The 13,589-nt window shown below is 35.9% G+C and overlaps 1 protein-coding gene across 3 annotated transcripts in view; it reads right to left on the reverse strand.

Moving 5' to 3' along the window:
• kcnh3 (potassium voltage-gated channel, subfamily H (eag-related), member 3) overlaps positions 1 to 13,589 on the reverse strand; it is a 147,359-nt gene that overhangs the window by 20,382 nt on the left and 113,388 nt on the right. For all 3 annotated transcript variants that reach the window (XM_055216307.2, XM_055216305.2, XM_055216306.2), the window contains 3 exons: positions 12,688 to 13,065; positions 6,475 to 6,674; positions 5,278 to 5,527 (listed from right to left, as the gene is read on the reverse strand). In XM_055216307.2, the coding sequence (XP_055072282.2) occupies positions 5,278 to 5,527; positions 6,475 to 6,674; positions 12,688 to 13,065 (828 nt within the window). The remainder of the gene's footprint in view (positions 1 to 5,277; positions 5,528 to 6,474; positions 6,675 to 12,687; positions 13,066 to 13,589) is intronic.

The raw sequence follows: 13,589 nt of genomic DNA on the forward strand, positions 1-13,589 counted from the left end.
CTCATCTCAAATAGGAAAAAGAGGGTACAATTTGCACGAGCTCACCAAAATTGGACAGTTAAAGACTGAAAAAATGTTGCCTGGTCTGATGAGTCTCGAATTCTGTTGAGACATTCAGATGGTAGAGTCAGAATTTGGCGTAAACAGAATGAGAACATGGATCCATCATGCCTTGTTACCACTGTGCAGGCTGGTGGTGGTGGTGTAATGGTGTGGGGGATGTTTTCTTGGCACACTTAAGACCCTTAGTGCCAATTGGGCATCGTTTAAATGCCACGGCCTACCTGAACATTGCTTCTGACCATGTCCATCTCTTTATGACCACCATGTACCCATCATCTGATGGCTACTTCCAGCAGGATAACGCACCATGTCACAAAACTCGAATCATTTCAAACTGGTTTCTTGAACATGACAATGAGTTCACTGTACTAAAATGGCCCCCACAGTCACCAGATCTCAACCCAATAGAGCATCTTTGGGATGTGGTGGAACGGGAGCTTCGTGCCCTGGATGTGCATCTCACAAATCTCCATAAACTGCAAGATGCTATCCTATCAATATGGACCAACATGTCTAAAGAATGCTTTCAGCACCTTTTTGAATCAATGCCACGAAGAATTAAGGCAGTTCTGAAAACGAAAGGGGGTCAAACACAGTATTAGTATGGTGTTTCTAATAATCCTTTAGGTGAGTGTATATGCACCTTTATTTGTTAATGCTTTCACATTCCAAATTTCTTATTGAAGCGGTGTACACTTCGCAAAACTGTCTGCGTCTAGTTTAGGGGTCTCCAACCTTGGATAAAACAATCTGGAGGGCAATTTTTTTATATAGCCTACTCAAAACTTTTATTGTTTTACTTTAGTTTATTTTTTACTTATTGATATGTTTTTTTTTTTTTTTTAAATATTAACATATATAAAAGAAGCCAAGCTAATATAAAAAATATGTAATAAATAAATATTAAAATTGCCTATTAATAGAATGTGCTTTGGCGGGCAACCTAGTGCCCGCAGGCACCATGTTGGAGACCATTGGTCTAGATGATTCCTAGCAGAGTTTTTTGGTGAGCTTTTGTGTTATGAAAATATTTTCGGATAAGGCAGAAAGGTAAGGCACTGTTTTAAATGACCCTCAAACAGCATCTGCTGTGACTGATTATGACTGAGGCTTTATAATTGGTGTCATTTTAATTGGATTCCATTTATGTTAATATGAATTCAGTTTTTCTAGTATTATATTTGTCTGCTATTATTCGGTTTTTATCCATTGATTTGTAAAGCAAATTGATTAGAGCTGTATGACATTGAAACGTCCTACTGTATGTAAATTAAGTTTAAAAGCCATTAGTGCAATCAGAGGCATTTGTGTCTGTATCATCTGTGGTCTACTTTCATAACTAAATTTATATCTAATGATTTTTATTGTAATTGGAATGTTGATTTTAACCTTGAAAGGTTGAAATTTATTTCTCAGTTTTATGACATTTTTTATAATTTATCATTAATTCTGTTTAATTAAACCCTAAATAAGGTTACTAACCAATAGCACTACATTGTATAATTCAGTGTGGGAACACTTTACTTTAAGGGGTGTGCATTAGACTGACATGACACCTTTATAATCATGACATGACATGTGTCATAAAGGATATTTTATGCAGGTTTATGACAACTGTCATTAAATGTCATTTGTTCAATTATGTCATTTTTAATGCAAAGATGACATTGTTTGAGATGTCTTTTATGAAAACTTGACATAAACCAATATTTCATAACTCGTAATAAATCTGTCATAAACATGACATAGCAAAATAATTATCAAACTTAAGAAACTACCTATAGCTACTGTATATGGGTTAACAATACAATAAACTGTCATTTAAATGTCATTAAGTGTTAATACTCTGTCAAATAGTTTTATAACAGCATCTTGCATATTTTTCTTGACCTGAACTACAGTGGTACAAATTAAGTGTTAATATAAAATGTAAGAGACTTAAGTATAATCAAAAAATTATACTAAACTTTATGTGCACAATACATAAAAACTGACAACAAAGGGTTCTGAAATTTTCTGACATAGAAGAAAAGAGAAAAAACAATATATTTAATTCATTTATTGTAAATAACTGTTTTTGCCGCAATATGGCCCCAACGCTGAATGGCTTAACTCATTATTGTACTGTTTTAATTTAATTTTAGGTGAATCGGTCTCCAAATGCAATACAATATAATTTTCTCAATTTTAATTATTTTAGTATTATGATTATTATTGGATGATTGATTTTATTTCTTAAACACATGAGGAAACTTAAAAAAACATTATAAACTGAAAAATATTCATGACGCTGTTATAAAACTAATGAACAGAGTATTAACACTTATTTTAATGACAAATTTTAATGACAAATTTTATTTGTACCACTGGTAAAAAGTGGTCAGTTATGTTGTGTTGGTAATGTCAAGTTGTCGTGACAAGTTATGATGTATTGATTAATGTCAAGTTGTCCCAACAAAGACATCTCAAACAGCCTCATCCCCGCATTAAAAATGACACAACTAAACGAATAACACTTAATGACAGTTGCCATAAATGTGCATAAAATCTCCTTCATGTTCATGACATGTAATTCCATAATTGAACAAATTTGACAGCCAAAAACTTTCACTTCTTGAAAAAAGAAAAGAAAAACAATTTGGACATAGTTAACAGTTGTACTAGAAACATTGCAAATGATGATGAAACTGAATGTTAATGCCATATAGGTGGTGTAATCAGGTCCAAGTACTCACAGGGGACACAAGTTTGAATGTGATTCACAGTCGTTTTTCATGTTGTCAAAATCATCTTTCGTGCACAAGTGCAGAAAGTCGATGTGACGTTAAGCAGATTTTCATAATAAAGCTGTATTCATGAATGAAGCAAGGCTGGGATTAAGCACATTTGAAGTGAATGTATTTAATTAACATATATGTGTGTCGAGAGCATTCGGTCAGTATCATTATCTAATTTTTGATGGAGGTGGCGTTTAGTGGCCTTTGCATCTGAGCTCTTCATGCTATTTTTATAAATGTCAAGCTGGAGGCTGGAACCAATAATGGTTGCACGTATTTAATACACATATCTATTTTGTATAAAGATGTGTACTGCATTCATACTGTACAGACTTTCAAAAACAAGCCTACCTTGAGCAATATTCACAAGAATAGCAGACCAGCCACTATGCATTTCTGCCAAACCAACAGATTGGGTGTTTTATCAGATTGTTTAGCTAGCAGACACCACAAGACCACGTGATTCAAGTTATTTTTTGATTGTTATTTGTTATTGAGCAAATACTTGTTGATTTCTTACATAGACCCCTCAGAGAAACCTAAAGGTTAACTGTCTCATTCAAAAGCCCATAGGGCAAACAATCATGAATCTTTATGAATCCATTCAGCTGGGTTTCTCATCAGGGCTGCGTGCCCAGCTTATTAACCAATACAATAGCATAAAAGATGCCTTTTCTAATACAGTGCATGGAGTGATATAGACACATTTCCAAAGATTTGACCAGAAAACAATCGCTATCCAAACAGCTGCTGGAAAATTACTATATGTATCAGATTCAATTTCATTTGACTGCTGCCTATGTTGTAACTACTGTAAATTGCTGGCATGTTTCAACATATCAGAAAATGTATTGGCATGCGCATAAGAGAAACCCGTGGTAGCCCTATCATCAAAAGCATTATCTCAAAGATAATATATGCAATTAATATGCACAATAAAGGAAGACAATTAATAAGAAAACAAATCCAATGAGCCGATATGCGTGTTTAAAAGAGCGAGTGAAAAGGAGAGAAAATGGAGGAGGGGATAGTTACTGTTCAATGGACTTGAAAATTACATGGGAATCCTACCTCGAAAGAAAAATAAATAAAGGTAGTGGGTGGATTAAATTTGTTGAGCAAAGTGAAACTACTGTCTGTGTGAGACGATGCTATAAAAGAGCAATCTTTTTTCATTTAAAATACAATGATATTAATATATGGTGAACGTGTGGGCCTTAAATTTATTGTCTTAAACTCACATAGGAAGCAAACTGATTAGTGACAAGTAGGAGGAATTTAAAATGGGCTTTTAAATTGCTGTGAAATTACAATATAGTGGTTTATGAATAAGTCAGTATGCCTGGCATATATTTGCAATATTTATATCTTAACAAATGAGCATAGTTTAAGATTAAAGAGATAATGCAATTTCTTTCACCTGTTAATCCCAGTTAATAACATCAAATAGCCTTATTTACAGACCCCGTTTACCTTTAATCAGGTTATGTCTTATTATCCTAATTAAGATAAAAGGGTGATTCTCGCGAAATTAGACTTATGAGGTGTCATGAAACATTTTGATAAAAAGTAAATGCTATCAAAATAAGCAGCATACAGTTACAAACATCTTTTCATGTACTATTTTGCACATGATTTCAAATGACATCATACAAACCAATTTTGTCGTTTTTTCCACATTTAAGGGGAACATTTTCATTACCGCAATGTGTCCATGACTGGATTTGGGTTCTTTGACATGGAAATATTTATAAATAAAAAATCAAAAGCTTCAGTGCATGTTATACTATAAACATTTACAGTAAAGAAACATGTGGTATTTGGTGATCATTGGTAAATGTAGAGACAATAATAAGGAATATAAATGTGTCCAAGACCAATTTTCTCATCCTCCGCAACAATTTTCAATCATTGTTTAAGCCCTCAAGGAACTAACATTTTCAAAAATAAAATTGTTGGAAGAGACATAATTAACTGTGACACTCAAGATGGCTACCAGGTAAGCATTTCTTATTTTTTCTCTCCAGATAAAAGTTGAAATTTTGTTTGTCATAGTACATAGACAACTTTTTAGTTCTCATTACCGAACATGAGTCTGTACATGCATATATTTATTGTAATATCATGTTGCGGTAATGATATTTTTTGATAATGATCATCTAAAAAAATGTAAATAATTCTAAAGGAAATATTTTTTAAATCCTCTAAAAATAATGGTTATAGTCCGTTCAGACCTTAATCTTATATGTGCAAAAAATCACCCAAAAGTGTATAATTCATGCACAATTAGTGGCACCAAATAGAAATGCAATCTGTTGCAAACCCCATTGGCGCCAGGTTTTTGCAATTCTGTCCGGTGACATCACTGTCCCCAAAATGACAAACTTCATATATAATATTTTGTTCCCATATAAAAGATCACTGTTATGTAACTCACCCAGTATAGCCAGTACAGTGTTGTCCTTGAGTACTTCCATTGAGCCCGAGCAGACAAAATAAATGGCCTGAAGAGCATCACCCTGGCGGATAAGGAACTCTCCTGGAGCGCAGAAAGAGGTTTTGATGATAAGCGATAGAGAGCGCAGACAGCCGCGACTAGCCGACTCGAACAGAGGCAGCTGCAGGAGCTCTTTATTCAGGTGCATGGCAATGTCGGCCCGCAGTTCATCTGGAAAATCTTTCAGGAGCTGAAAAAGTCAGAGACACGGAGAGACGGTGAGTAATTAAAAATGTCAGAAGAGATTCTGTAGATTACCATACGTGAGATGTGCACTTCATCATCAAAGAAACAAACGCAGCAAAGAAACTGATCAGTGCACTCTAATAATTAAACTTGTATGATACAGTATAAAGCAAAGTATTGGCTATCAAAAAAGAAAAAAAAGAAAGGGAGAGAGAAATGTGAGTTATGTAACAGGTTTTGAATCGAGCTCATTAAATACATAGTGAGAGTAGGATGAAATCAAATGTTTGTGAGCAGAGCTGATATACGATATGAGACTGTCAATGAGATGTGTGTGTGCAAAAGCCAAATCAAATGATGAAAGAGATGGGGGATTATGAAAATCTTATAAAGATGCATCAAGTCACAGTAGACGTGTTATAAAATAACGTGTGAGAAAAAAACCCAATAATGTTGTAAAAATAACTATTTAAACTGAAACCAACTCTTGCAAAGAGGAGCAAAAATGTACATAAAGTACAGAAACTTTTAAAAGAATTACATAAAACAATAACAATATAAGCGGGATATGAGTGAAGTAAATTGTAGATCGTAAATGACATTTATTACAAAAATTTGCTGTATTTTTTGTAATGCTTCCTAGGAGTATAGATAAAAGCATTTTTTTATGGTGTTCTTTGTAAACTACACATATTCCCACACCTAATTCTGGTCCATTAGTGGTAATGGAAGGCTGGAATAGCCAAAATATAAAAAATGTATATGCATTTACTTAAAAATGTTTAAATCAACATAATTTTGGTGTTATCCATAAACCATATACAATAGCAACCCTCAAACGACCACTAAAAACAACTGGGTAGCCTGGCACACCTCTCCAAACACTGTATCATCATTCAGCTTAGTCTTAAAAAGCACACTGAAAACAAAGAGAGGGGCTTAAAGTCCTACCTCACCGACATCGATGCCATTGTTGACTGACCAAGTTGTCTGAAAACACTCCAGCATGCGCTGCGCAAGGGCCTTGGGCAGTCGATGCACTCGGATGAAATCCTTTAGGTCTTTGGTGCGTGTGTGATAGAGCGAGCGACGCGAGTACATGCGCTGGATGATGGCCGTCACGTTGCCAAATACTGCGGCATGCATGAGTGCTGTGGAGAGATATATAACAAACATTTCCGAACATTAAAGTTGCAGTGTGTAATTTTTAGAAGGATCTCTTGACAAAAATGCAAAATAATATACAAAACTATATTATCAGGGGTGTATAAAGACCTTTCATAATGAACCATTATGCTTTTTTATTACCTTAGAATGAGACGTTTTTATCTACATACACAGAGGGTCCCCTTACATGGAAGACGCCATTTTGTGCCGCCATGTTTCTACAGAAGCTTTTAACGGACAAACTTTTCATTAAGTTGTCTTTAACAATGACATGTTTGTCCTGTGTCGGCTACTGTAGCTTCTCTATGCGTTTCAAAAGCAAGGGGTGAGCTGTGAACTGAGCTGTGGTTTGCAATTTGCAACCTCACCAATAGATGCCGCTAAAATTTACACACTGCACCTTTAAAACATAGAATTAAATTAAGAATGGCCTTAGTATTCCCAGGATGCTGAAATTGACCCTAAATGAAACCACACTTCAATATATTTAATTTGATTAAAGGGATAGTTCACTTTAAAATGAAAATTCTGTCATCATTTACTCATCCTCATGTTGTTTTAAACCTGTGTGAATTTCTTTTTTCTGATGAACACAAAAGAAGATATTTTGAGAAATGATGGTAAACACAGCAGATAGATTAACTTCCATTGTAGGAAAAAAGTATTTTGGAATTATTGTGATAAATTATGAAGAAAGTATTTTGATTAATGATGGTAAGCACACAGTTGATGGTAACCATTAAATTCCATCATATTTTTTAATTCCTACTATGGAAGTCAATGGTTACTTACCGCTGTGTGTTTACCATCATTTCTCAAAATATCTTTTTATGTGTTCATCAGAAAATAGAAATTCATACAGGTTTAAAACAACATGAGGATAAGTAAATGATGACAGAATATTCATTTTAAAGTTCATTTCGATCGTGCAACAAAACAATGTAGTGTACACGCTTCCGTATGGCAAAATTTAAAACTGCTGATTTAAACAGCATTCAACTTGTGCAACAGTCTAAAAAGACTACATATCAAAGAAATAAATTGCATCATTTGTTAAGTGAGTGATGTGAATGATGTTTCAGCATAAAACTTGTGTTGGACTACTAAGAAAAGCATCAGTGGATGAAATTTAATCCTTTTAAGAGTTATAATAAATGTGATAATAACAGGATTACGTTATATGATTTGTGTACTTGTCTGCTATGAAAAAGAGATAGTGGCCCTGTTTACTAATAGTATTAAACATCCATCTGGAAGGGTCCAATTACAAGTGGGCAGCTGCTTAGACAAAGAGATGTAGAGAGATATACACCTGGTTTTACTGCGTACCTTAAATCTATTATTTATCACATTATTGTGCTACTGCAAGTTACTATGACATTTAATGATTTGCCTTTTTTAAGTAGGGGAGAGCGGGATAAGTAATCACGGAGCACCATGCATCACAATGGTATAAATCTCATACCAAGTGGAAGTTTTGGGCACATATGTTGTATTCATTACATTTTCATATCTTATCTTATTATGACTGTTGAATAAAGAATGTTTACATGTTATAATTTGCCCCATCGGTGGGTAAATTGTCACACTAGATTATCTAAAAAGAAGATTATGAATACCCAGGGTTATCTCTTAACCCCTGGTTAAGTACGAACAGTGTGAAAAATGGAAAGATAACCCAAGATTCTGTTAATCCAGGGTTTAGAATACCCCGGGGTTTAAATTTACCTGGGGTTTACTATTTACAATTTGAAAAGCATGTGACGACTTGCCCCAAACTAACATGTGTGTTAATGCTAGCTAAATCTCAGGGCTAGCTCAACATAGCACATCAGCTAAAGTATCAAAAGACACATTATTGTCTCCTCTATTTTGTGCAAAATAATAATTTTTAACATTCATAACATTCAACTTTTTAAGCCAAAAAATAAGAAAATTGTGCTAACGTCAGATTAGAGTGATCTTGACCACATGTGAACAAGAAGTTGACTATAGAAGAAGTCGTCAAACAAAGTGGCTATTTGATTTTTGAGATAGAGCCTCTAGTGTTGGAGATACAGTATGAACAGTGTGACAACTTACCCCGCTCTCTATACTACATTTATTTCAGCCCATGGTTTGGTAAAATATGGACATAAATAAATTAACCTTGAAAATATCCATATTTTACCCAACCATTTGAAACAGACAGTAGTGTGCTATCACGTTTTTAGTGATATCCATACTGGTGAGGAAAATAAGTATTTAAACATCCTGCTATTTTGCAAGTTCTCCCACTTTTTGGAGGGGTCTCAAATTGTCATCGTGGGTGCATGTCCACTGTGAGAGATATAATCTAAAAAAACACACTATATGATTTTTTTAAACTATTTGTTTGTATGATACAGCTGCAAATAAGTATTTGGACACCTGTCTATCAGCTAGAATCTGGTAAGATCTCACCTCATGGGGTCTCAATGATCCTAAGAAACGTGAGAAATCCGCCCAGAACTACAAAGGAAGAGGTGGTCAATGACCGGAAAAGAGCTGGGACCACCGTTTCCAAGGTTACTGTTGGTAATACACTAAGATGTCACGGTTTGAAATCATGCATGGCACGGAAGGTTCCCCTGCTTAAACCAGCAGATGTCCAGGCCCGTCTTAAGTTTGCCAATGACCATTTGGATGATCCAGAGGAGTCATGGGAGAAAGTTATGTGGTCAGATGAGACCAAAATAGAACTTTTTGGTGATAATTCCACTAAACGTGTTTGGAGGAAGAAGAATGATGAGTACCATCCCAAGAACACTATCCCTACTGTAAAGCATGGGGGTGGTAGCATCATGCTTTGGGGGTGTTTTTCTGCACATGGGACAGGGCGACTGCACTGTATTAATGAGGAGGATGACCGGGGCCATGTATTGCAAGATTTTGGGAAACAACCTCCTTCCCTCAGTTAGAGCATTGAAGATGGGTCGAGCCTGGGTCTTCCAGCATGATAATGACCTGAAGCACACAGCCAGGATAACCGAGGAGTAGCTCTGTAAGAAGCATATCAAGGTTCTCCAGACCTAAACCCTATAGAGAATCTTTGGAGGGAGCTCAAACTCCGTGTTTTTAAGGGACAGGCTAGAAACTTGACAGATCTAGAGAAGATCTGTGTGGAGGAGTGGGCCAAAATCCCTCCAGCAGTGTGTGCAAACCTGGTGAAAAACTACAGGAAACGTTTGTAATTGCAAACAAAGGCTACTGTACCAAATATTAATACTGACTTACTCAGATGTTCAAATACTTATTTGCAGCTGTATCATACAAATAAATAGTTAAAAAAATCATACATTGTTATTTCTGGATTTTTTTAAGATTATGTCTCTCACAGTGGACATGCATATACGATGACAATTTCAGTGGGAGAACTTGCAAAATAGCAGGGTGTTCAAATGCTTATTTTCCTCACTGTAGATCAACATCCGGTGTAAACAGGGTGCTTAAGTGACAAAGGGACAGCTTTTAACTTCCAGCTTGTTATCCAGTCTGATAAAAGCTCCAGTCTGATGTTCAGTCTCACTTTCTGTAGAAAGCAAGCTAATGGTTTTTATCGGCGTTTCAATATTTCAGTGTTTATGGTTTTCTCTGCAGAGATTTTGTTCGGTGTAACATACAGAACCTAGATAATTCAGCTGTTTTCATTTACTTGCCATTTATTAATATACGTTTGTGAATTTTGCTAACAGGAGTTAAAGAAAAAACAAGTCCTAAACAATCAAGAGAGATTGGAGGGTACTCTGGGTGCTAATTGAAGTCTGCCGCATAAACTATTGAGGAAATTGCCAGCCTCACTTCTGTTCAAGTACGGTGCTCTGTTAAAGTGGCTGCACCTGGGCTGTGTACATGTTGAGTGCTTGGATGAGGTTTATACTGAAATGTATAAAAACAGATTCCGGCAGGCCAACAGAATGAATAGAAATTAACAAAAAATTACAGCCACCTGATGTGAAAACAACAAGATCTCAATTATAGTGTTAATATACAGTAGTTGTGGCATTAAATGCTACAATGTAATAAGATACCAAAATGTACAACCAGAGATATATCATCCAATAATACAATTATTTTGTGCTACACCATATACATTCATTCTATAGCTCCAATTCTCACTTTCTGTAGTGCATTTATCATTCACAGGACCATACTATGAAGTCTAAAATAAATAAATGAATTGCTGACATACATTAAGAACTGTATGTCAATTCATTGACTTATTTTATGTCAACAGTTGAATTGTTTACTGGACATAATAATGTGGACTGGTAAACCTAATCAACTATGTGCTCACTCCCGTGTGTGTGCGTGTGCATGCGTGTGTATGCGCGTGTGTGCGCGTGTGATCTCTGTATGTGGGTAGGTATAAAGCTGTCAGCTGGCAGGGACTGTAATGGCCCTTAGTGGTAGGATTTGGTGACAGATAGATTCAGTATGCATTATGCGAGTGTGCATAGATTCAGCCGGTCTCATGCGGCCCCACTTAAGTGCAGTGATGCCTGTGTCTCTCTCCTTACGGCTCAGAGGACATGCCATAAAATTCAGTCTAATCTCATGGCTTTTTCCGTAAACCTGCACATGCAGCAGCAAAAATCATTACAGATGTCCCAACAGATAACAATACATTCCATTTCTGATCACGATGGTAAACAAGTTTTAGCTAAAAGTGGCCAACATATGACATAAAAAGAATGTCAAATATGCCACACTAAATTTAAGACAATATAAACAAAGTTAGACACGATTGCATATTAGAAATAAATCATGGGATCATAACTGATTTACTAGGGTATTTTATTAGATAATATTGAGGCAACCTGTATATAAACATGTTTGGTTTTGCCCAACACTACATTATGTTGTGTTAACATCAATAAGTATGCAGTTCAAATATTTACTCATCCATCACTGATTCTATAAATAGGGTTGATGATTCTGTGGTTGTAAAAATGATGGTCAATAAACCATGACCACCACTAGGAAATGTTGTCTAATGATGGCGATAATCAATAAGTAACAAAGCATAATAGATAACTTTGTCAAATGAAATGTTGGAGCTTAAAAAACGGAAGCCCGTAGGGAAATGTAAGTCGAATTGGACACAGAACCTAATAGCGACTGATAGTTCACTAAAGACCACTTCAATAAGGCGAATGCACTTCAGTCTTGTCTCATTAAGAATGTAGTCCTTTGGGAAATTCAGCCCTGTACAAAGTTTAAACCTTGGGGAAAATGAAGTCCAATATGGCACACATGGATCTGTTCCAAAAGGCAAACATGATGAGGACTTGTGGTTTCCTAGATGCTGCTGTAGCATGCGAAAATCCTGGTACTTATTTAAAAAATACAGAAATGTATTATTTGGTTTAAAGGTGCAGTGTGTAATTTTTAGAATGATCTTTTGACAGAAATGCAAAATAATATACAAAACTATATTATCAGGGGTGTATAAAGACCTTTCATAATGAACCATTATGTGTTTATTACCTTAGAACGAGACCTTTTTATCTACATACACTGAGCGTCCCCTTACATGATAGTCGCCATTTTGTGCCGCCATTTTTCTACAGAAGCCTTATTGGACACATTTTTTTACCAAGTTGTCTCAAACGATGACATGTTTGTCTGGTGGCAGCTACCGTTGCTTCTCTATGTGTTTCAAAAGCGAGAGTGAGCAGTGGACTAAGCCGTTGGTTGCAATTTGCAACCTCACCACTAGATGCCGCAAAACACACTGCACCTTTAATCTAACGTCTAATGTTTTAACACAATGAGCTAAATCGATTAATCTGGCTGTGTGTTGAACTGTTCTAATCTTCTATGTCACAAATACTTTTCACAGCCTGTATTTTTCTGCGAAAAGTAGAACCAGTTAACTCTAAATCTAATTTTACATTTCACATGATTGAAAACATTGACTTGTTTCCCAGTCATTAACTCTAAAGTGAATCTGTACCTGCAGTTTCCAATACTTACCTCCAATCAACATGGTGCAGATAGAGAAGATCTTCTCAGAGTCAGTATTAGCTGAGACATTGCCAAAACCCACACTGGTCAGACTGCTCAACGCGAAATACAGTGACGTCACGTATGAACTCCGAATTGAGGGCCCGCCTCCCAGTACAACTCCAGTCTGTCCTGCGGGTGTAGTGCTCGCAGGTCCCGCCCCTGTAGTGTTCCACTGGCTTGAGTTCAACCCAGAGTCATGTCCCACCAGATCTGTGCCATTCCACTGGCTTGTATTAACCACCAATCCGTCTAGTATGGTGGGGCGCAGCGAATCAGGAATAAGGGATGCAAGAGGGGAAAGGAAGTAGGGGGTGCCCAGACGTTTACCCAGCTCATGCAACCAGCCTATAAAAAAAGGGAGACAGAAATGGGAATGACTGATTTATGATGACCAATGAAAATCTTTATAATATTTGTAGTTTGTCGAAGCTTTAGAGTATTTCAATAATCATATTTTTCGAAATGAAAATATTCTGATAAATAATAGTAACCATACAGTTGATTGTACCCACTGATTCCATAGCTAAATGGATAAACAAATACCATGGAAGTCAATGGGTACCATCAACTGTGTGGTTATCATCATCATTGATCAAAATATTTTCTTTTGATTTTTAAAGAAACTCATGCAGGTTTAGAACAACACGAGGATGAGTAAATGACGACAGAATTGTAATTTTTGGGTAAACTATCCCTTTAAAGGGGTCATAGCGTGAAAATCTGACTTTTTTCATGTTTAAGTGCTATAATTGGGTCCCCAGTGCTTCTCTCAACCTAAAAAACGTAAAAATATCAACCCAGTAACTTTGTTTGGGCAAGCCATTTTCTGCAAGCATGTGAAAAATTAGGTCGTTCAGATTTCGCCTGTT

The sequence above is a fragment of the Misgurnus anguillicaudatus genome, chromosome 17 (genome assembly GCF_027580225.2).
Source record: "Misgurnus anguillicaudatus chromosome 17, ASM2758022v2, whole genome shotgun sequence".
NCBI classification, from domain to species: Eukaryota; Metazoa; Chordata; class Actinopteri; order Cypriniformes; family Cobitidae; genus Misgurnus; species Misgurnus anguillicaudatus.